The 26,311-nt window shown below is 39.0% G+C and overlaps 1 protein-coding gene across 1 annotated transcript in view; it reads right to left on the reverse strand.

Annotated features, from left to right (window-relative positions):
- Positions 1-26,311, reverse strand: part of LOC128663103 (uncharacterized) — a 180,309-nt gene that overhangs the window by 132,210 nt on the left and 21,788 nt on the right. The window contains exon 4 of the mRNA XM_053717262.1: positions 6,516-6,568. Within this exon, the coding sequence (XP_053573237.1) occupies positions 6,516-6,568 (53 nt within the window). The remainder of the gene's footprint in view (positions 1-6,515; positions 6,569-26,311) is intronic.

A 26,311-nucleotide genomic window follows, 5' to 3' on the forward strand; every position in this document is an offset into this window, starting at 1 on the left:
ACTGCCTTATCCTGGTGAAAAATCAGAAAAGGAGACTCACAAGAAAGAGCAGACAACTCAGAAACTCTTCTAGCAGAAGAGATGGCCAAAAGAAACAAGAAAGTAGTTTAATGTCCAAAGAATGCATAGGTTCAAATGGAGGAGCCTGTAAAGCCTTCAGAACCAAATTAAGACTCCAAGGAGGAGAAATTGATTTAATAACAGGCTTAATACAAACTAAAGCCTGTACAAAACAGTGTATATCAGGAAGTATAGCAATCTTTCTGTGAAATAAAACAGAAAGAGTGGAGATTTGTCCTTTCAAGGAACTTGCAGACAAACCCTTATCCAAACCATCCTGAAGAAACTGTAAAATTCTAGGAATTCTAAAAGAATGCCAGGAGAATTTATGAGAAGAACACCATGAAATGTAAGTCTTCCAAACTCTATAATTAATCTTTCTAGAGACAGATTTATGAGCTTGTAACATAGTATTAATCACTGAGTCAGAGAAACCTCTATGACTTAGTACTAAGCGTTCAATTTCCATACCTTCAAATTTAATGATTTAAGATCCTGATGGAAAAACGGACCTTGAGATAGTAGGTCTGGCCGTAACGGAAGTGGCCAAGGCGGGCAACTGGACATCCGAACCAGATCCGCATACCAAAACCTGTGTGGCCATGCTGGAGCCACCAGCAACACAAATGACTGTTCCATGATGATTTTGGAGATCACTCTTGGAAGGAGAACTAGAGGCGGGAAGATGTAAGCAGGATGATAACACCAAGGAAGTGTCAGTGCATCCACTGCTTCCGCCTGAACATCCCTGGACCTGGACAGGTATCTGGGAAGTTTCTTGTTTAGATGAGAGGCCATGAGATCTATCTCTGGAAGAACCCACATCTGAACAATCTGAGAAAACACATCTGGATGGAGAGACCACTCCCCTGGATGTAAAGTCTGGCGGCTGAGATAATCCGCCTCCCAATTGTCTACACCTGGGATATGGACTGCAGAGATTAGACAGGAGCTGGATTCCACCCAAACAAGTATCCGAGATACTTATTTCATAGCTTGGGGACTGTGAGTCCCACCCTGATGATTGACATAAGCCACTGTTGTGATATTGTCTGTCTGAAAACAAATGAACGGTTCTCTCTTTAGCAGAGGCCAAAACTGAAGAGCTCTGAGAATTGCACGGAGTTCTAAAATATTTATTGGTAATCTCGCCTCTTGAGATTTCCAAACCCCTTGTGCTGTCAGAGATCCCCAAACAGCTCCCCAACCTGAAAGACTCGCATCTGTTGTGATCACAGTCCAGGTTGGCCGAACAAAAGAAGCCCCTTGAATTAAACGATGGTGATCTATCCACCATGTCAGAGAGTGTCGTACATTGGGATTAAAGGATATTAATTGTGATATCTTTGTATAATCCCTGCACCATTGATTCAGCATACAAAGCTGTAGAGGTCTCATGTGAAAACGAGCAAAGGGGATCGCGCCCGATGCTGCAGTCATGAGACCTAAAACTTCTATGCACATAGCCACTGAAGGGAATAACTGAGACTGAAGGTGCCGGCAGGCTGCAACCAATTTTAAACGTCTCTTGTCTGTTAGAGACAGAGTCATGGACACTGAATCTATCTGGAAGCCTAAAAAGGTGACCCTTGTCTGAGGAATCAAGAAACTTTTTGGTAAATTGATCCTCCAACCATGTTTCCGAAGAAACAACACTAGTTGATTCGTGTGAGATTCTGCAGTACGTAAAGACTGAGCTAGTACCAAGATATCGTCCAAATAAGGAAACGCCGCAATACCCTGTTCTCTGATTACAGATAGTAGGGCACCCAGAACCTTTGAAAACATTCTTGGAGCTGTTGCTAGGCCAAATGGAAGAGCAACAAATTGGTAATGCTTGTTTAGAAAAGAGAATCTCAGAAACTGATAGTGTTCTGAACGAATCGGACTATGAAGGTATGCATCCTGCAAGTCTATTGTGGACATATAATGTCCACGCTGAACAAAAGGCAGAATAGTCCTTATAGTCACCATCTTGAAAGTTGGTACTCTTACATAACGATTCAAAATTTTCAGATCCAGAACTGGTCTGAATAAATTTTCTTTCTTTGGTACAATGAATAGGTTTGAATAAAACCCCAAACCTTGTTTCTGAGGAGGAACTGGCATGATTACCCCTGAAGACTCCAGGTCTGAAACACACTTCAGGAAAGCCTGAGCTTTTACTGGATTTACTGGGATACGTGAGAGAAAAAATCTTCTCACAGGAGGTCTTACTCTGAATCCTATTCGATACCCTTGAGAGACAATGCTCTGAATCCAATGATTTTGGACAGATTTTATCCAAATATCCTAGAAAAACCTTAATCTGCCCCCTACCAGCTGAGCTGGAATGAGGGCCGCACCTTCATGCAGACTTAGGGGCTGACTTTGGTTTCCTAAATGGCTTGGATTTATTCCAATTTGAGGAAGGCTTCCAATTGGAAGCAGATTCCTTGGGGGGAGGAATGAGTTTTTGTTCCTTATTCTGACGAAAGGAACAAAAACGGTTAGAAGCCTTAGATTTACCCGTAGGTTTTTTTATCCTGAGGCAGAAAAACTCCCTTTCCCCCAGTGACAGTTGAAATAATAGAATCCAACTGAGAACCAAATAAATTATTACCTTGGAAAGAAATAGATAGTAATCTAGATTTAGATGTCATATCAGCATTCCAAGATTTAAGCCACAAAGCTCTTCTAGCTAATATAGCTAAAGACATGGATCTAACATCAATTTTGATAATATCAAAAATGGCATCACAAATAAAATGATTAGCATGTTGCAGTAAGCGAATAATGCTAGATATGTCAGAATCCAAATCTTGTTGCGCTAAATTCTCCAACCAGAAAGTTGATGCAGCTGCAAAATCAGCCAAAGAAATTGCAGGTCTGAGAAGATGACCTGAATATAAATAGGCCTTCCTTAGATAAGATTCAAGCTTAGTATCTAAAGCAGTGTTTTTCAACCAGTGTGCCGTGGCACACTAGTGTGCTGTGAGAGATCCTCAGGTGTGCCACGGCAGACTGACAACAGTGTGACATATTTTTTAAACTTTGCTTGTTTTTTACTCCCAGTGCAGGGGTAGTTTGTAGGAGGCATGGCATAACAGCACAATACATACAGTATGTGTGTGTTTGTGTGTATGTGTATATATATATATGCTGTATTAGGCTACAATGTGTGATTTTTTTTAAATTTTGGGATGGTGGTGTGCCACAGGATTTTTTAATGTAAAAAAGTGTGCCACGGCAAAAAAAAGGTTAAAAATCACTGATCTAAAGGATCCTTAAAGGAAGTACTATCTTCCATGGGAATAGTGGTACATTTAGCAAGAGTAGAAATAGCCCCATCAACTTTGGGGATTTTTCCCCAAAACTCTATAGATTTTCCTGGTAAAAGGATACAATTTTTTAAATCTTGAAGAAGGAATAAAAGAAGTACCTGGCTTATTCCATTCCCTAGAAATCATATCAGAAATAGCCTCAGGGATAGGAAAAACCCCTGGAGAAACCACAGGAGGTTTAAAAACAGCATTTAAACGTTTATTAGACTGAACGTCAATAGGACTAGTTACCTCAATATCCAAAGTAATTAACACTTCTTTTAATAAAGAACGCATATACTCTATTTTAAATAAATAAGTAGATTTGTCAGTGTCAATGTCTGAGGAAAGATCTTCTGTATCAGATAGATCCTCATCAGAAGAGGATAAATTATTATGTTGTTGGTCATTTGAAATTTCATCAACTAAATGAGAAGTTTTAAAAGACCCTTTTACGTTTATTAGAAGGTGGAAATGCAGACAAAGCCTTCAGGATAGAATCAGAAACAAATTCTTTAAAATTTACAGGTATATCATGCACATTAGAAGTTGAATGAACTGCAACTGGCAATGTACTATTACTGATGGATACACTATCTGCATGTAAAAGTTTATCATGACAACTATTACAAATGACATTCGGCGAAATAATTTCTACAATTTTACAACAAATGCACTTAGCTTTGGTAGAACCGATGTCAGGCAGCAATGTTCCAGCAGAAACTTCTGAGACAGGATCAGATTGAGACATCTTGCACAATGTAAGAGAAAAAACAACATATAAAGCAAAATAATCTATTTCCTTATATGACAGTTTCAGGAATGGGAAACAAAGCAAATAGCATAGCCCTCTGATAGAGTAAAAAGCAGAAGCCAAACATTCATGGGGTATTGAAATAATGAAAAAGTTTGGCGCCAAGTATGACGCACAATGTAACTTAAACTTTTGTGGCGCCAAAAATAACCGGAAATGACACACTCGCGTCACCAATGACGCAACCGTGTGAAAGGTCTCGGCGTCAAGTATGACGCCGGAAATGACGAAGTTGCGTCATAGACGTATTTTTCCGCGCCAAAAATATTTTCGCGCCTAGAATGACGCAATAAAGTTTAGCATTTGACACACCCGCGGGCATAATACCGCGCGCAATTTGCAAGAAGTAGTCAATTGAAAAAAAGACTAAACCCCAGGTAAGAAATACATTTCTTAAAAAAATGTTTATATTCCCCAAATCTGAAACTGACAGTCTGCAGAAGGAAATTCATGAACCTGACTCATGGCAGATATAAGTACAATACATATATTTAGAACTTTATATAAAGTGTCCAACCATAGCTGAGGTGTCTTAAGTAATAAAAAACATACTTACCAAAAAGACACCCATCTACATATAGCAGATAGCCAAACCAGTACTAAAACAGTTATTAGTAGAGGTAATGGTAAATTGAGAGTATATCGTCGATCTGAAAAGGGAGGTAGGAGATGAATCTCTACGACCGATAACAGAGAACCTATGAAATAGACCCCCGTTAGGGAAATCATTGTATTCAATAAGCGATACTCCCTTCACGTCCCTCTGACATTCGCTGTACTCTGAGAAGAATCGGGCTTCAACAATGCTGAGAAGCGCATATCAACGTAGAAATCTTAGCACAAACTTACTTCACCACCTTCATAGGAGGCAAAGTTTGTAAAACTGAATTGTGGGTGTGGTGAGGGGTGTATTTATAGGCATTTTGAGGTTTGGGAAACTTTGCCCCTCCTGGTAGGATTGTATATCCCATATGTCACTAGCTCATGGACTCTTGCCAATTACATGAAAGAAAAGAGAGAAAGAAAAGAGAGAAGAGAGAAACGAGAAAGGAGAGAGAGAGGAGAGAAATGAGAGAGAGAAATGAGAGAAAAATGAGAGAAAATGAGAGAGAGAGAAATGAGAGAGAAAAATGAGAGAGAGAAAAGAGAGAGAACGAAAAGAGAAAGGAGAGAGAGAGAGAACGAAAAGAGAAAGGAGAGAGAGAGAGAGAGAGAGAGAGAGAGAGAGAGAGAAAAGAGAGAAAAAAAAGAGAGAAAAAGAGAGAGAAAAAGAGAGAAAAAAGAGAAAAAAAGAGAGAGAAGAGAGAGAAAAGAGAGAGGAGAGAGAGAGAGAGAGAAAAGAGAGAAAAGAGAGAGAAAAGAGAGAGAAAAGAGAGAGAAAAGAGAGAGAAAAGAGAGAGAGAAAAGAGAGAGAGAAAAGAGAGAGAGAAAAGAGAGAGAGAAAAGAGAGAGAGAGAAAAGAGAGAGAGAGAAAAGAGAGAGAGAGAAAAGAGAGAGAGAGAAAAGAGAGAGAGAGAGAAAGAGAGAAAAGAGAGAGAGAAAAAAGAGAGAGAGGAAAAAGAGAGAGAGGAAAAAGAGAGAGAGGAAAAAGAGAGAGAGAGAGAGAGAGAGAGAGAGAGAGAGAGAGAGAAAAGAGAGAGAGAGAGAGAGAGAAGAGAGAGAGAGAAAGAGAGAAGAGAGAAAAGAGAGAGAGAAAAGAGAGAGAGAAAAGAGAGAGAGAGAAAAGAGAGAGAGAGAAAAGAGAGAGAGAGAAAAGAGAGAGAGAGAAAAGAGAGAGAGAGAAAAGAGAGAGAGAGAAAAGAGAGAGAGAGAAAAGAGAGAGAGAAAAGAGAGAGAGAAAAGAGAGAGAGAAAAGAGAGAGAGAAAAGAGAGAGAGAAAAGAGAGAGAGAAAAGAGAGAAAGAAAAGAGAGAGAGAGAAAAGAGAGAGAGAGAAGGAAAGAAAGAAAGAAAGGAGAAAAAGAAAGAAAGAAAGAAAGAAAGAAAGAAAGAAAGAAAGAAAGGAGAAAAAGAAAGAAAGGAGAAAAAGAAAGATATTAGAGGAGTGCGAAATTAAAGGCAATCCTTGGGAAGCCTTACAAACTTCCATGTAACAAAATCTATTGAGAACATGGTGTTTTTGAAACAGGGAATAAAACTCTCATTTTGAGGGTGTGTGGCCTAAATGGAATATTCTAACAAGCTGTTGGAAATCCTGAGAGAGGTCTAGGGGTTGACCCTTGAAGAGGCAGGAAACACTGGGAGGGTTCACAATCTTATTTCTTCATCTGTAAAGGTGAAACAGCTACACTGTAATACTTCAAATAGTATAAAACAGTAATGAATATTAAAATATGTTTACCTGCCCATAACGGAGGGCAAATCTTGGTCCTCGGGAACCTGGATATTGAAAACCTGAAAGTGACGAAAGTTAAGTCAATACTGTTTTCATCCCCTTTTCTATAAAATAAACAACTTTAGTGCTGAACTTTGCATCTACAGCTTAAGTGATGTGAGGTCTACCAGCAGTATAGCAGCACTATACAGACAATCATACAGTTGTATGCAAAAGTTTGGGCAACCCTCATCAAATAGCATTTTGTTGTTTTTGTAAGTGGGGAAAAAAAGTTCACACAACCTCTGAAGGTAACAAACTTAAACACTACATAATTAACGTGCCCAAAGTACTGGAGATGTTTTAGCATTTTTACTATCACTCAGATTAAACAGAAAGAGAGCTTTTTATGATTTTTTTTTTTTATTTACCGATGAAAACTATATATATTAGATAACTCAAAGTATTGATCTAGGCCCATTTTGGTATATTTGATGCCACTATTTGGCCACCAAATACGATCAAATACAAAATTGGGTAACTTTTTTGCACACTTTGGGTTTCACACTAAAATTATTTACACACAACTACTGCAGTCATAAGAAAAATGGTTGTAAAAGCTTCTCTGGGTCCTCTTTGTTTAGAAACAACAGACATTCATGGCTTTGCCATTGGTTTTTGGCAAAAAGAAAGCCACTAATTGCCGCTGCGCAGCACACTTCTGAAATTCTTCGCAGTGAAGTGGTTATTCAGTTAGTTTGTAAGGTCAATATTTGCTATATAGTGTAGGAATTACCCTCCCACCCCCTGATCCCTCCTAAACAGCTCTCTTCCCTTCCCACCCAATGGTCACCACCATCTTAGGTACTGGCAGACAGTCTGCAGTTTAGGGCTATATATATATATATATATATATATATATATATATATATATATATATATATATATATATATATATATATCCCTCCTCACCCTCCAATCTCCCTGATCCCACCAAACATCTCTCTAATCCTCCCCTGCCACTGCTCCTCGCTATGTTTGTTGCTGGCAGCCATTCTGCTAATAACAAATTATTCTTTTTTTATTTTATATTTATTATATGTTGTTATCTGTAGTGTAGGGACCCATTTCCCCACTCCCTTCCAAAGCATTGTGTCACTCTCTGTAACGATCAGCGATCTGGCTACATGTAGTAAGGAAGCACTACCAGAGACCCTTGATGAAGCTACCGCTATCTAAGCTGACATTGCAGACTGCAACATGCTCTGCTGGATGTAGATACTACGTCAACACAGTATGCTATTGAAAGTACTGAGAGACATAGTTCCTACATCCATATGGTGCAAGGGGTTAAAAAACAAACAAACAATGCAGTCATACTGTATTTGCTTAACTTAACTGACTGAACACCATAAACACTGCCTTTAGCTGAGATCAGCTCCGAGACCCTTTATGTAGCTAGCTAACAGTCTATTCTTGCCTTACAAGTAATTTGCCACTCTTTTTTACAGAATACCTAACCTAATACCTTTATCTGGCACGCACTACACGTTTGAGATCATACCTGAGAGTTTCAATAATATTCAAGCCTGTGAACACCAAAACCTTAATCATTGTTTTCTTGAAGTAGTTCATGCTTGATTTTGACCTATGTTTTTGATTACTCTTGTGTTGGAATATCCAACCTCTTTTCAGCTACACTTCATGGACTGTGGGACAATAGCTTCCAGGATTTCTTGATATTTTGTAGAATCCATTCTTCCCTCTACCTTTACAATATTTCCTGCTCCAATGGCAAACACACATTCCCAGTGGATAATCGATCCACCTTCGTGCACAAGTGATTCTTTTCTTCAAATGCTTATTTTTTTCTCCAAAAGTAACATTGGCGATTGTAGCTAAAGAGCTCAATTTGTACTTCATTGGACCACAGGTTCCAAAATGGCTTATCTATGTGTTATGTTGCACAATTCACATGCTATTTTATGTGAATGAATTGAATGTAAAGTTTCCCATTGCTGTCCCTTCCGTGCAAATTATGTTTGTGCAAGCATTATGACACAGTAGACTGGTAAACATTCCAGTGCTAGCTAAATAAAGGTTTTGCTTTCCTGACCAGTCTATGATCAGTTCTATTGGAGATGTCCTGTTCTCAGCAAAATTACTGCAAAAACATTGTTACTAAACCAATCAATAGTGACATATGTACATATCCTCCAAAACCACAATTACTGGCCGTATCAAAAACTAGAGTGACATGCAATGTGCCAGATGTGCAACTATGAGTTTAACCTCTTAGCAGGGTTTGGGGTGAGAATGCATTTAATTTAAAAATAGAATTTCTAATAAAACGGATGTTTTTGTTTTTGTTTTTTTAAGACTTTCTTTTTTAAAAGATAGCTAATGGTTTACTACCCATTCCCCAGCTTTGCACAACCAATATTGTTATATTAATATACTGTATAACATTTAAAGTATACAAGGTAACACAGAGGTAAAAAGTACATTAATATAACTATGTTGGCTGTGCAAAACTGGTGAATATCTATCTTTATAAACAATAAAATTTTTAGAGTAGACTGTCCCTTTAACATTTTTCAGACAAAAATATTTTTGACATGTAAATGCTGCTCTTTCACATGCATTATAGGGATGTTTTCAGTACAAATAAGCAAAAAAGGTGTGTTCATTGCTGCTAAACAAAATGCCACGTAAAGGGCCAGTGTACACTCAAAAAATGTTTAGATATTAGGCAATAAGGACAATAAGCAAAATATATGATCCCATTGGCATAAAAAATAAACGTTTGGATAATATTTTTCTTGCAAAATATCCAATGTGTCGTATACAAAGCAATGATAACATGCGCTAAAAAGGAAGGCAGACCGATCCTGCCTGTAAGCACGCCCCCAGGCCAATAGTTTATTTACACCCACATTATTTAGTGCTCATGTGTGACACAATGTGAACGCACTAATCACTGTTATATACATTATATATAACCCAGTATCTAAACTCACACTCCAACATAAATGCATGCAGAGTTGAAGTGCCAGCTCCCGGCATCCCGGCAAGGACTATCACCACACTGTGGAGTTAGATACAGCAGCATCAACATCGCTGTACAGTTAACACACCGGCCTGCCACAGACTTGGCTTCGAACACAGAGGCAGTTGGTTACAGACAGCGCTACTGGGGCTGACGCCATTGACATCATCGAGGAGAGACGGGTGCAACGTGCACCACCTGCCAGACACCGTGGAGCGAGGACGCACGGACGCCGACGGCCACATCACTGAGGTTATACTCGGGGGCCAACAGCTTCTGTCTTCCTTACCAATCATCACCGGAGGAACGGGATTATCACCTGTACCACTGCTGTATGATCGAGTCTCCGCGAAGTAGCAGACATACCATCGGATAGAGAGCCCCAGCCAACATATCACCACCACGCCTCGCCAAGCACTGTTTGCCGCAGATTGTGAGTAAAAGTATTTTTCTTTTTGGACTGCCTGCAGGCCCTACCATTAACAACTCACAGAAGGGCTATATTATTGAACATTGAACCCTTTATTAGATGAACTCTGACAGTGACTATTATATCTTTTGTGGCAGACTAACCTATCACTACAAGATCAGAACATACAAGCTACCAGGGGTACTTTTTGCCTAGCCTTTGGGATATCTGCTAGGACTAAGGCTACTATATATTATATATATATATATATATATATATATATAAAAATATACAACTGAACGTATCTGTTCGTTCTCCCTGTGGATATCCAAGCCCTGATAAAGCTAGTCTATACCATCACAGCCACAAAATAACTAACCATTCTTTTTTCCTTGTTTTTCTTTACAGCAGTTTTGTGTATAAATTTTGTGTTAACTTCATACAATATAAGATCAAGTATTTACATTTATACACATTGTCTAATATATCACAGTAGGCCACTTTATATATATATATCAAATTTTGAGTGTCATCAAATTCTCTTGCCTGTATTTCCCATACATATATAGAGTAAAGATTTACTATAACCAGGTCATTTTGACCATATCTAATCACAAGATATTACAGAGTTTCTTCTGTTTAGTCTCTCTAATTACTCAAGGTGACTATAACATACTATATATCTACTACTATTGTTACATTATTTTCATTATGACTGAAGGTACCAATCCCACAGGGGTATTAGACCAAGATAGAAGAAAACACATAATGAATCTAGCACTCAAGGGCAGCTCTAGCACAGGGGATGATATATCAGAAAGTCACTTAGTCACGATTTTTTTCTACATTAGAAAACAAAAAATACAAGGAGTCTAACCTATGGTGGGACATTGAATTCTTAGAGCTATACATCAAAGAGGGGAAGGTCCCAAGAGGACTGAGAATGAAAAAGTACCCTACCTTTGCAGTTAATATTCCTGAATTCATGGAGGAGTGGAACAATAATCTTACTAACTGTTCCATCATTCTCATGCAACAGTTATTGAAACATAAAAAACATATAAGGGAACTTCTACTCATAGAAATAGAAGGCTTAGATAGCAACCTCACAAAATTCTCAGACACTCAAAAATACAAAGATTATAAAAAACAGTTAGATGACACTATGCAACAACTCGATACTACACTATCCAATAGGAAAGTTACTAAATATCAAAGGGACAGTAAGGACTATGAGTTAGACATAGTATATTCATGGCAGAAAAACAGACCACACAGATCTCATACTAAAAAACAAGGCAAAGGTAATGAATGGAAAAACAGCTCTCATTATACACCTAATGCCAAAAGAGTAACTTTCTCTAGTATTGAGACAGATACATCATGTAACACTCCCAATCTATAAGACAACACCATACACACTAATAGATCTAGTAATGAGTATGACAATCCATCAACATCACAAGGCAGAACACCACTCACTACTTTAGTCAATATTCCAGTCACTAGCAGCACTCCAAAAAAGGAGTTACCCTCCAGGTACCCGAGTCGGATCAAGAAAATAGTAAAGAAGCAGTAATTAATTTGTCTCACTTTGCACTCACATATCACCAAACTCAACTTCTTAACAGAGGCCTATCTTTTGCACCCAACACTAACTTTGACCTTTTCTCAACCATTTTGGACTTGAATGCACTAGTAAGGAAAATCACCTTGAGAAAGCACTTTACTGCACAGATCCAAAACGATGCTAACTTAGCTAACAACTACAACACTGACTCTAACTCACAGCAATCTGTTACACTCACACAAGACACTAATACCCTAATTAACACAAGCCCTACACATACTCTAGAAGGGCATTTATCTTCGAATTTACCAGTAAACACAGGCCTAGGTTTTGAAGAACTTTGTTACTTGAATGATCTTATTTCACTCCAAGCTTCTACATTGAGACACCACAGCAAAAACAACACTATACCTATATTCAGCACCACAACTAAAAGTAAATCATACTTCTACCCAGTAAATAGTAGAAGTGACTCTATAGAAATGTTTCAAAATTTAGTGGAACAAGACATCACCAGATTACATAATACCATTTACAACAATACAGAAACATTAAGAGATAACCTAACTTTAGGAGAACGAGAATCTCTACGAATATTACAAACCAACCCTGACATAGTTATCACCTCGGCAGATAAGGGAGGTGCTGTAGTCATTCTGAATAAAACTGACTATAGAACCGAAGTTCTCTCCCAACTAGCAGACACCAAGACATATCTCAAGTTAACCTTTAATCCAACAATTAAATTCAGAAATGAACTTAGGGATCTCCTTGACACAGCCTGCGAGAAAGGCTCAATGAAGCCAGCTATGGCCCAATACTGTTTGGTTGATCATCCCATTGTCCCAGTCTTTCGCATAGTACCCAAGATTCATAAAACTCTAATAAATCCACCGGGGAAGCCCATAGTGGCCAGTAGGGGTTCCCTATGCGAGAGGCTGGGAGACTGGCTAGATAACGTGCTTCAACCAATAGTGAGATCTTTACCAGGCTACATTAGAGACAGCACCCACTTAATCAACAGAATAGAAAATCTGAAGTGGTACGACAATTACAAATGGCTGACCATAGACGTTTCCTCTCTCTATTCTAGCATTCCCCACACAGAAGGACTTAAAGCTTTAAAATACATGCTTGAAAGATTCACTGATTTTCCCAACAGTTTCATTGATTTTCTACTGGAAGTCACACAGTTTCTCTTAATACATAATTTCTTTGTATTTGAGGGGACATATTACCTCCAGAGATGTGGCACGGCCATGGGGGCAAAGTTTGCCCCCTCATATGCTAATTTGTATATGGGCTACTTTGAAGTCTGCCACATCTTTGGGGGTGAATGCCATCTCAAGACTAATATCATTACTTACGGTAGATATATCGATGACTTGATTTTACAATGATAACAAAGACACAACTATCCCACATTTCATCCAATATCTTAACCAGAATGAGCTAAATTTAACCTTTACCTACAAGGTCCATGACAGAGACATTGAATACTTAGATTTACATCTACAACATGATGAGGACAATAATATCTTCATCTCTAACTATAGCAAACCATTAGCTAGAAATACCATCCTCAGAGCTGACTCGTGTCATGCGCCACACAGGAGAAAAGGCATACCCAAAGGGCAGTTTCTCTGTTTACGCAGAAACTGCTCCACATTGAAAATCTATTACAGAGAAGCTAAGATCTTAATAGATAAACTAACAGCTAGAGGTTATTACAAATCATCACTTAAGAATATAATGACTCAGGTAGCCAAAATGGACAGACAAACTCTATTGAATAAAACAGAGGGGGACATTAACCGAAAATCCAAAATGAAATCATATATACAAACCACTTCACCAAATCAAGAAATAAGCCACATGAATCAAACACTAGATAAATACCCTATATATTTTACTACAAAGTATAGTGGTCAGTTCTATCAAATTTGTAGGATAATTAAAAAGTATCTACCAGTCCTCAACTGAGACACAATACTTAAACATAAAATGGATAATATAGTCAAGTTTGCAGCCAAGAAAGCCACCAATCTGGGTGACATAGTAAAGAAAAAATTCCACAAAAAAAATTGAGTCTCGTACTAACTGGCTTACACCATCAGCTGGTTTTTACAGATGTGGACATGCCCGCTACAAAAGCTGTGACTATACTAACCCAAGTACAACCTTCACCTCAACCCAAACAGGCAAAACCTATCATATTAAGAACAGGATTAACTGTACCTCCACATTTATTATCTATCTAGTTACCTGTAGGGAATGTGGGTTCCAATATGTGGGTATCACAACTCGTCCCCTTAAAGACAGGGTAATAGAACATCTAACCTCCATAGAAGAAAGTTCACCAAGAACTCCAGTAGCAAAACATTTTCATACACACACTAATCATATTAGGAATTTCTCTTTCCAAGGAATAGAACATATAGATAAAGATACTCAAGGAGGTGATAGAGTTAAGACACTTCTCAAGAGAGAAGTCTATTGGATCTTCACATTAGAAACTAGGTCACCCACAGGGATCAATAGAAGATATGATGTCAATCAATTCATAGAGTAACTTATAGAAATCAAATTCTTCATACTTCTTTCCCCTCCTTGAGCTCCAACTGACTAACTCAGGAGCATATGCAAGCTACTCTACTTTGTCTATTCCTCTAATTCTAAAAAAATTTTTTTTATACCTCTGTTATACCTTTATATTTTTATTATATACGGATAAGATTTCTTGAAGTGTACACAAGTTTTCTTAGCATTACTGATATACGGATAGGATTTCTTGTGAGTTCACAAGATCTCTTAGCATTTTTGATGGTACAACAAATATACAGAATCAGAGAACCTAGCAATCATCCCTTGGGTCCAACAGTCAGGATACACACATACACCTTATCCTCAGCTAGTACTGTTATGAATTGTCACTAACCATCCTACTCTCAGCTTTTCACATGTAATATTTCTGTAATCATAAGACCAAACATTCAACAAGCTACTAGATAAGATGCTCAATAAGGCTCAATTACTCTTAATCCCACATATAATTACTCCTTGTATATTAGAGAGAATCAATTAACAAACTAACAATTTAGGGACCACTTACATTCCGCAGCTTGATTACATACTATATATGTCCTTTGCACATACATATGATGCAAACAGGACCACACTATACTTTCAAAAGCAACGGTCAATCCCTAAAGTGATACCCCAATATCAAGTTTGACTTTTACAATATTTCCCTACCATTTTAACTTAGAACAAACCCTAAGTATGTTACTTAATTTATATATTTTTTTCACTTAGTTATTAGTTGTTTTTTTTGTTTTTAGTTTGTTCATTTAACCAATCTTTTCGTTCACTCTATTACTTACTTTGTGCATTAGTTTGTGTATTATTTCTCTTTATAAGAGAAACTATATGTGTTTATTACATTTATTGTTCTCTCTCTCTCTTTTCTATTACCTATTATTATTATTAGTCTTCATTCTTATCTTTAACCATTTAAATTGTAATGCAAGAAAATCTTTTCCCTTTTTACATTCATGTTAAGATGTGTAAATAACCTGTAACATTAAGTGTTTATGCCAATTAATATATTTTTGTACATCTTCTTAATCTAACTATGTATCGTCCTATAGAGTTAATACTTTGGCTTCCACAGCTGAGCTCAAGTGATCCACCCATTACTTAAGATCAACCTACTCCTTTCTAATTGGCTGTATCAGCCTATTAAGGCTCACCTGTGGCACCCAAACCACTATCTCTGAAGAAGCGCATGTGACATGCGCGAAACATTGTCAGATAGTTTAAGCTGTCCCCGCTAAACTACTACTCAGAAAAATAAACTCTACTGCACTGGCTATTTATCCGGATTTGTTCTCTTTTTTTCTCCTGTCAATAGTTTATTTACGCCCACATTATTTAGTGCTCATGTGTGACACTTAATGTGAATGCGCTAATCACTGTTATATACATTATATATACCCCAGTATCTAAACTCACACTCCAACATAAATGCATGCAGAGTTGAAGTGCCAGCTCCCGGCATGTAAAAAGGACGGCTTTGGATTTAAGCTGGAAGAGCATCAGCCGTTGATGCAAAACGACAGCATCACAGAACGTGTTTTAGCGTTGGAGTAGTTACAATTCAGCATATCCCACTTCGCTTTAACAGCTGGGATCTGCTGCATTGTATCTACTTCAGCGCTAAGACACATTGTGTGATGCTACCGTTTTACATCAACGGCTGATGATCTTCAAGCATAGACCTAAAACTGTGTCAGGCCATCCTTTTAAAGTCAAAGTTACTTAAAGGATTACGAACTTTAGTTTTTTTGCTTCCAAACGGACCACAGATTTTATATCCCATACATAAATCCAATCTAATTTACCTTCTTTTATACTCCAACGATGCTGATAATTGTATAATATAATTTTATATTTTAGGCATGACATCACTTCAGCCAGCCCTCAAATATGGGCCGTACATGGTATAAATCAATTTCCAATCGTATGGCGAGTTTATGAATATAATTAGCTTGCGATTTCATCATCCTACGAATGCGCAATCGGATCGGTTTATTCGCGCATGCGCAGATTGCCGCACTGATGTCGACATTACCACCAGTAATTTCTATCACGCATGTGCATTTCAAAGGAGTTTACTACATCCAGAACAGACTTGAAGCCGGTGACGTATTAAATGACGTTGCACTAGCTTGCGCATGCGCATCTCTGAAAACTGCCATGTTCCAACCTGTGTTGTCAGCCCTGATTAGACAAACGAAAAAGCTACCAACGAAGTGGGTTTGGAAAGGGTTAAAAATTCGGACACATTGCTGCAAAACGGTAAGTATTTTCAATGGATAGGGAATTGTAAAAGGTCTTTATTTTCGTAGGTTCTTTGCATTTGTACATCTTTTTTTTTTTTTGCCTTCAGTGTCCCTTTAAGACAGAGATGTGCAGCCAGCGGTGAACGAGCTTTTATTGGGCTTGTCACATAGTTCACATTACCCCTGATGTCATCAGGGAATCTCAACATGCACACTTTACTTTCGAACACACAGAGAGTGAGCAGGCTATGGAAAGGGAGCACACAGGCTATGGCTTACATTCGTATTCCCCCAGGCAACCTGAGTTTGGCAAGTATATTGCAAAACGGGATCTTTACTTTTAAAAAAAATATAAATACACGCTTCTACGAACATAGCACATTAGATGGCATATATTACATTGCATACTAAAAAAGGATAGCCTCCTAAAAAAACGGGTGTATAATGTCCCTTTAAGTATTTTTTATTGTTTTTATACTAAAAATGCAAATAACTGTTACTAAATATTTTACATAATTTTTTTATTTTTTATTAAATAGATGGAAAATACTTTTCAAAAGAAAATGTAAAAAAAGGAAGCTATTTATTAAAATAGCATGACCCGAACTAATAGCAGTCATATAAACTACATTGTATTAGGGTGGTAAGGATAATTTAAGTGAACCAGTAGATAAACTATACCGGATACTGCTATCTCTGTGCTAACAGGGATTCATTCCACCTTTAGAGATTTTAATTCATGTCAGCGCACTGGGAGGAAAGTGAAGAGAGGCTAAAATGAAGTATCTGGAGGGAGAGGGAAAGTGAGGGGGTTGCGTTACTAAATGCATTATCTCTTGTCAATCTCCATGTTTCTATAATTCAACAAAGGGAACTGTCAGAATGTAAGAAATGATGAACCCAATAGGGGAATACATCAAAAGTCATCTCAAAGCCAACAAAGATCTTTAAATCCCCCTCTGGAGACAGTCTGGGGACAGCTTTAATCTTATGAATGTAATCTTGTAAAAAAGAAGAAAGAGGAGGGATGGGGATTTCATTAATTCAACAAAGTTCTTTGAATGATACCAATACTCCATACAAGAGAGATGAAAGGGGCAGATGGATAAGAATTACAAACTTTATAATATCACATCATTCATTCTGAATACAGGAAAGATCATATTTCCATTTTCAGACCTTTTCAATGATTAATAAGGAACTTGATTAATGGGCTAGTTCCATGCAAGCAGCATAATTAAAATTTTGCATTTAATAGGTTACAACAAGCCTGTCAAAATAAAATGATGTTGAGGGCACTAGGACCAATTGTATTGCTAAAACTGCTCCAAAGGTCCTGGAAACCACTGTATTATCAGTTTGACCTAAGTTGCCCTATATAAATGTGTGTTTGTATGCAAGTCTATAGAAGGATATGTGTTTCTATAATATACACTATGGAGCGATATTTATCGATCCTGCTTGTGCGCTAACTGCAGTCGACTTCGGCTTTTTGTGTGCTGATGCAGAGCGTATTACATGTTGAAAGTAAAGTTTTCACTTGTGCACTAATCTGACATGCAAAAAGCTGAAGTTACAATATAGTAATCGCGTTAACATATTCTCCCACAGACCTCAATGGAGCACAAAAAAAAACAACAAAAAAACTAACACCCAACAAGTCGCAAAAAACCCGATCAGGTTTAACCAAGTGCGTTAATCCGTCAGGAAATATTAATATTTCACAATAAAGTGCTCTTCACATAGCAGAAATTGCTATATATAGAAATATTGATTTATGAATAAATAGATCTGATGTTTTTTTGGTAAAATATTTTTCTATACCTATGTTATAGGGCTGCAACTAACGATTATTTTCATAATCGATTAGTTTGCATATAGTTTTTTCGATTAATTAGATAAAATAAAAATAATTTTTTTTTAGATTACTTAAATAAACAACCTCCTCCACGTACACATTTGCACACGTCTGAGGGCACAGGCTTCCTTACTAACACACGAACGCATTCGGGAGCCAGAATTTTTGGACACAAACTATATACAGTATCTCACAAAAGTGAGTACACCCCTCACATTTTTGTAAATATTTTATTATATCTTTTCATGTGACAACACTGAAGAAATGACAGTTTGCTACAATGTAAAGTAGTGAGTGTACAGCCGGTATAACAGTGTAAATTTGCTGTCCCCTCAAAATAACTCAACATACAGTAATTAAATGTCTAAACCGTTGGCAACAAAAGTGAGTACACCCCTAAGTGGAAATGTCCAATTTGGGCCCAATTAGCCATTTTCCCTTCCCGGTGTCATGTGACTTGTTAGTGTTACAAGATCTCAGGTGTGTTAAATTTGGTGTTATCGCTCTCACACTCTCTCATACTGGTCATTGGAAGTTCAACATTGCACCTCATGGCAAAGAACTCTGAGGATCTGAAAAAAAGAATTGTTGCTCTACATAAAGATGGCCTACGCTATAAGAAGATTGTCAAGACCCTGAAACTGAGCTGCAGCACAGTGGGCAAGACCATACAGCAGTTTCATAGGACAGGATCCACTCAGAACAGGCCTCGCCATGGTTGATTAAAGAAGTTGAGTGCACGAGCTCAGCGTCAAATCCACAGGTTGTCTTTGGAAAATAGACATATGAGTGCTGCCAGCATTGCTGCAGAGGTTGAAGGGGTCACCCTGTCAGTGCTCAGACCATACGCTGCACACTGCATCAAATTGGTGGGCCGCAGGGCAGTATTCCAACATGATAACATGGCCCCAAACACACCTCCAAGATGACCACTGCCTTGCTAAAGAAGCTGAGGGTAAAGGTGATGGACTGGCCAAGCATATCTCCAGACCTAAACCCTATTGAGCATCTGTGGGGCATCCTCAAACGGAAGGTGGGGGAGCACAAGGTCTCTAACCTCCACCAGCTCTGTGATGTTGTCATGGAGGAGTGGAAGAGGACTCCAGTGGCAACCTGTGAAGCTCTGGTGAACTCCATGCCCAAGAGGGTTAAGGCAGTGCTGGAAAAGAATGGTGGCAACACAAAATATTGACAGTTTGGGCCCAATTTGGACTTTTCCCCTTAGGGGTGTACTTACTTTTGTTGCCAATGGTTTAGACATTAATGGCTGTGTGTTGAGTTATTTTGAGGGGACAGCAAATTTACACCGTTATACAGGCTGTACACTCACTACTTTACATTGTAGCAAATTGTATATATACATGCATCAGTAGGTGCTTGTGCTCAACTATAAGGACCAAAATACCAAGAGAGGGGCATTTGTCCCCTCTTGTCGTCGTCCCCTTTGAACACCACTGGCTATAGTTAGTGCTCTGACAAACATTAATTTACCACAAAACATAATAACGTGGCTGAGTACTAGTACATCTATGAAGATATTCTATCACCCAATCAACACCGTTATCTTTAAAATGTTTGTAGTTTGTACCTAAATCATTATTTTTCACTAAATATGTCAGATCAGTAAAGCAAACAAGGCTTTACGGAGCTCCCTGGCAGCAGCTTGTAGGAGATCACCTGATATCGCTGACCAGAAACGTCAGTCTAAGGCTACAATACACAGTCACACAAGTGGATCCGGAGGTTTTGATCGGAATGTCAGGAGTTAAAATCCGACAGACAACCCGCTGTTTGAATTAAATAAGCGAGGTTTGCAGAGCTCCTTGGCAGCGGAGCCTTCCTGTACGTCATAGGTGATGTCATAGTGGGCGGGGTTATAAATTGCATACTCCCGCGATTTGAAATCGTGGCGATTAATCGTGCAGCCCTAATATATATATATATATATATATATATATATATATAATTTAACACTTAAAGAGATAGGGTTCTATATAAAATAATATGAACCAAAGCAAGACGAGGTTGCACAGAATAACACATGTAAACCAAACGTTTATTAAAGAGGTGGTAAAGACATCAGGTCTGCCTTCACAAAATTTACAATATTAAATACCAGATAAAATGTTAAGCAGATAATAGCACCTCACAATTACATAGATATCAACCATATCCCCAACTGCTAGCATGTATTTAGAGGCTGGCCAGCAAACAGTCCGTATGATAATCCAGGCTCCTAGTGTAATAAAAACGCTCCGGTGAACTGATACAGGTACCGTCCCTTTACTTTGCTCCTATCCGGGCACTTAAGTGTGAATACATGCTCCGGTAGCAAGATGAAAGTCCGGTCTCTTATCAACAAAACAGGACTAAATAGGGATTCCCAGCTGGTCAGCGTAATCACAACACAATGCTCATGGGGTACCTTTTTCAAGACTTCAACCGCACGGCTTACCTACACCTTCCAGGACTCATGATTCATTAAGTGAATGCCATTCTGCTTCCATGTACCTCCATGATCCTATATTCATGTGTTGCTGATGCCGATGCGGGTCTTCACTTGCTAGACTCTGGTACATAAACATAAACAAAGATGACAGTATTGGAAATCAAACCAAAACATGCTTCCGCCTATTACAACTAGTTACGTAGTTGTGGCGGTGAAACTCCCTTATGTTACCGACCTTACTGTTAGCCAAACATCAGTAACCGGAGACTCCAACCACAAACATTACCGCCATCCCTATATACCTGTGACGACTGCTCTTACCGTTGAGTATTATGCCCCGGGGCGCTACTCCAACACAGGGGGTCTGCCCCATTAACCTGACATACCCTGACAACCCACGGGTGTCCAAGAACAACACTGTGTATTTTAAAAAAAAAACATATTCTTAACAAAACCATGCAGCTCCTGTAGCTGTCACCTAGCTCGATCTACCATTGGGCCGCAGAACCGACTCACTCAAATGCGATTGGCTGAAACCCTCGATCGAATACAAAAAGTGTTGACCATTATAAGACAAGCAGATGCCCCCCCGCCTTTCGCACACCTTACATGCAAAAATAAGCGCTACCTATGTTATGACTATTGCTACCAAGTAATGCATCAAAGGAGCCCTTGTCGGCTATTCACCCATTCCCAAAAACACCACATCCACACCATACCCAGTGTCACAAAAATGACACCAGCCAGTGTGTAGATCAATAGCTAAACGAACCTACTCAGGGGGGTCAGACCTAACAATATCCAGGGTCACAGCACCAAATTCTCAGAGTAAAAACCACTCAGACACCCATCGCCATCTAGTTAGGCATAGCGCCCCCGTCAAGAGGTAACCCAGCTTCTGCTCCCCTTAAACCTCGAGCCATTCATAAGCCCTGCACGCCTTAGTAGCACAAAAACATAAGACGTCAAAAAGCTCCACCATGAGCCCTGACTGTGCCTCCAACACCCCAAGTAAAACTGGATCAGAGCCCCAAACAGAGAACCCAGAACCCCCACATACCCGGACAGACCAGAGGAAGGGGGATCAATCCAACCAAGTGAATAGGTGATATGTGAACCTAAAAAATAAAAGGGTTATTGCATACGATACATAGAGACAAACAAATAAAAAACAATACAGTAGCTAAAAACAAATACCCCAGTCAACAAGGATCTAAACTGAATAACGTGCTATAAGCTCATCTAATGGTGGAACTCTAAACGGAATAACACATTGTTAGACTGAGATAAAAAATGAATCCCTAAGGCTACTCTAAAAGGGAAAATACCTAGAACACACTAAGCTCCCAAGACAAGCCCTAATTGGCCCATCTGAACTAGATGCTAGTTATCAATGGAACAGTGAACTCTCATGGTCCTAAGGACAATACCCAGACCAATCAATCCAAATTAGTTCAAGCACTCTCATTTATATATATATCTCGTATAGGAGTCCATCAAAGAAAACATTGCCAGCCAGCATGGACATTGAGGCCCCTCGGTGCCAAAGTCCCCAGTTCATGTATCCATCTGGCCTCCTTCTGCAGTAAGGTATTGGCCCTATTTCCCCCTCTTCTTGGGATGGGCACATGATCAAAGATCCTAAATCTCAAGTCCCTCCCTCTGCAGTATGCTAGACGGGGTGCACCCCATTTAGTAAATGGTAGTGTGATTCTGTTTGGATCAGTTTCCATTCCTCCTTAATGGCTTTAGTAATGTGGTACTGATCCGGGGTGTAAGTCGTCACAAACGTAAGCTGGGGGGTAGTATCCTGTCCTCTTGTGTCCCCTTCCACCTCCTGCTTGGATGGCTTGTTCACACATGACCCGTAGGTCCTTTGCTTTGTAGCCACGTTGAACAAACCTCTCTATCCTCTCTGCCAGTTGTAGTTTACATCTTACAAGGTCGGTGTTGTTCCTCAAGACGCGTTGGAATTGTGCCTTTGGTATATTACAAATGAGGGCAGGTTGATGGCAGCTTTTAGCGTGCAGGGTAGAATTGCGATCCGTGCTTTTCTAAACAGAGTAGTACCCAATGACCCATCTGTCTTGAACACTCTTACATCCATGTAATCTACAGTGTTTACATTGACCACATGTTGGAATCTGATAGTGCTGTTTATCTCATTTAGTGATGTAATCCATGCCTCCAGAGAGCTTTCATCATCTTGCCAGATCAGAAACAGATCGTCTATGTACCTGCAATAAAATTTTATGGACGGCACCTCATATACCTTCATTTGGAGAGTCTCATATTCAGCCATGTACAAGTTCACCAGCGATGGGGCCACATTTGACCCCATTGCTGTTCCAGTGATCTATAGGTAGAACGTGTTAAAGTGAAAAAAGTTATTTTCAAAGCACATCGTGAGTAGTTCCACAAGGACATGTTCTGACGGACTAATGTATGGGACACATCTCAGGCAGTTGGTAACTGCTGCAATTCCAAGCGTTTGTTGGATCACCGTATACAGGCTTGAAACGTCCATGGTGACTAGTAAATCAGTATCCCTGTCTTTAAGATGGACAATATGTTGGATAAAGGCAGAGAAGTCCAGTATATATGATCTCATTTGTTTGACAAGTGGCTGTAGAAAAAAAATCCACAAACTCGGCCGTGGTTGAAGGAGTGATCCCCTGGCCAAGACAATCGGTCTGCCAGGTGGACACTCAGCATTTTTATGGATTTTTGGCAGTGTGTAAAGTATTGGTGTGATCGGAAAGTCTCTTTTCAGGAAGCGAGCCTCTTGTTCAGTAATAATATCGGCCTCTCGCCATTCCAATACTTTCTTGTCAATATCTCAAGCCAAACGTTGGATCATTCTGTAAGGTGACATAGATCTCACTGTCAGACAGCTGTCTTATGATCTCCTTCCTGTATTGGCTTATGTCCATCACCACTACTGCACCGCCTTTATCTGCTGGGCGTATCACTATCGTGTCTCTCCTCCTTTGTTAGGTTATCATTAAATCTTCTGGGAGACGTGGTCTCCTGGGTCAATTGGGTTAGATAATTCGTATAGGTGGTAATCGTGGGGTTATTGGAGTTAGGATCAAATGTACCCACAGTTCTAAGCCTGGTCAGGGATTCAGATTCAGTTCTGAAGTATTCTTTCAGCCAAAGAGTCCTCCCAAACTTTTGGATGTCAATATATGAGTTGAATGCTTTCATCTTCGTGGTGGGCACAAAGGACAACCCCTTATTGAGTAATGATATTTCAGCTGTGTTCAGAGGTCTAGAACGGATGTTGAACACAGTACTCTCTACCTTCTCTGAATTGGGGGGCAGTGGGACATGCCCCCCGTCTCGTGTGCGGCCTTGTCCTTGTCCTAAAAAACGAGTCGACAAGGAGTAAGTTGCTAATGGTGGTAGTTTGGAGGCCTCGACTCGCGTATTGTCCCAATGCTGTGCTCTGCTTGTCCCCCTTGATCTGGTCATAATTCCCCTATATGGGGGGGGGCCTCGGGGTCTGTAAATACTTCGGGACCAGAGTTGTCCCCCAAGCTTGTATCCACAGGGTTGAAGGCCTTCTTGGTGTACCTCCTTTCTCTTCTGGGTCTAAAACGCTCTCTCTCATCCGGGGATAACATCCAACGATAGACACTTGTGTGTGTAGTCTAGACCTACAGTTTGTAGTTTTCGATTTTTAAAGGAGATAAGTTCCTATTTGTACGCCTTCACTTGTTTTGACAGTTTGTCTAGCCAGTCACAGGAGCTATCGGATCTTAGCTTATTAAGCTGTTCATCCTCAAAAGGTGTGGATCTCTCTCTTAACTTCATTGAGTAATTGTCCGGCCTCTCTAATTACTAGCAGCATTAAATCAAATAAGCATTTACTTCGAATTTTGCACCAATTGGTGCAAAATTCGACATTTTACCTCCCAATCGTGGGAACATTCCTAATCCTAAAACCCCTTGGTAACATCCTCTTCTTATGATACTCAGAGAGGTATGTACCATGGAGATTAAGGTCTATCTCTCGTTGTTTAAGTTTCGCCCAGGTGTTATATAGGGATTGATTGGATTCTTCAACTTGTTGCTCCTCAACAGAGCCAAATCTAATTAGGTCCGCATCCTCGTCTGTGAACATGAAAATGTCCTCATATATATATTTTTTTATATACACACACACACATATATATATATATATATATATATATATATATATATATATATATATATATATATATATATACACACATACATATATACACACACACATACTGTATATACACACACACTCACCGGCCACTATATTAGGTACACCTGTTCAAAGGCAACAGTAACTCAAATAACCACTTGTTACAACCAAGGTATGCAGAATACCATCTCTGGATGCACAACACGTCCAACCTTGGAACAGATACAGAAGCAGACCACTCCGGGTGCCACTCCTGTCCGCTAAGAACAGGAAACTCAGGCTACAATTTGAACAGGCTCACCAAATTTGGACAATAGAAGATTGGAAAAACGTTGCCTGGTCTGATGTGTCTCGATTTCAGGTGCGATATTCAGATGGCAGGGTCAGAATTTGGAGTGAAAAACATGAAAGCATGGATCCATCCTGCCTTGTATTAACGGTTCAGGCTGATGGTGGTGGTGTAATGGTGTGGGGGATATTTTCTTGGCACACTTTGGGCCCCTTAGTACCAATTGAGCACTGTTTAAACACCACAGCCTACCTGAGTATTGTTGCTGACCATGTCCATCCCTTTATAACTACAGTGTACCCATCTTCTGATGGCTACTTCCAGCAGGATAATGCACTATGTCACAAAGCTCAAATCATCTCAAACTGGTTTCTTGAACATGACAATGAGTTCACTGTACTCCAATGGCCTCCACAGTCACCAGATCTAAATCCAATAGAGCACCTTTGGGATGTGGTGGAACGGCAGATTTGCATCATGGATGTGCAGCCGACAAATCTGCAGCAACGGAGTGATGCTATCATGTCAATATGGACCAAAATCTCTGAGGAATGTTTCAAACACCTTGTTGAATTTATGCCGCAAAGAATTAAGGTAGTTCTGAAGGCAAAAGGGGGTCCAACCCAGTACTAGCAAGGTGTACCTAATAAAGTGGCCAGTAATTGTATTATATATATATATATATATATATATATATATATACGCGTGTGTGTGTATATATATATATATATATATATATATATATATATATATATATATATATATATATATATATATATATATATATATATATATATTTATTTAAAGCAAATGGCCAAGATAATAACTGGCTGATATATATACATATAGCTGTACAAAGTATTAGCTGTACAAAGTATTTAGGGAAGTATACTACTTCTATGTGGTGCCGACCCTATATATAGAATATCAAAGATTTACCATAAGAAGAGGGACAGGATACATCATGATAAATGTTCCTTTAAACAGATAGGGAATAAAGCACTCTTTTGAAAATGTAAATTTATGAATTTTAATATGTGTCTGTAGGTCTAGACACTAAACGAATAGAGTATAAACTCACAACATAAAATAGATGGTTTGCATAGAAAAGTGCAAATAGTGGAACACAAGAGAATATACAAAAACAAATATAAAACACACACAAATAGGCTAGG

Source organism: Bombina bombina, chromosome 6 (genome assembly GCF_027579735.1).
Source record: "Bombina bombina isolate aBomBom1 chromosome 6, aBomBom1.pri, whole genome shotgun sequence".
In the NCBI taxonomy this organism is placed as follows: domain Eukaryota; kingdom Metazoa; phylum Chordata; class Amphibia; order Anura; family Bombinatoridae; genus Bombina; species Bombina bombina.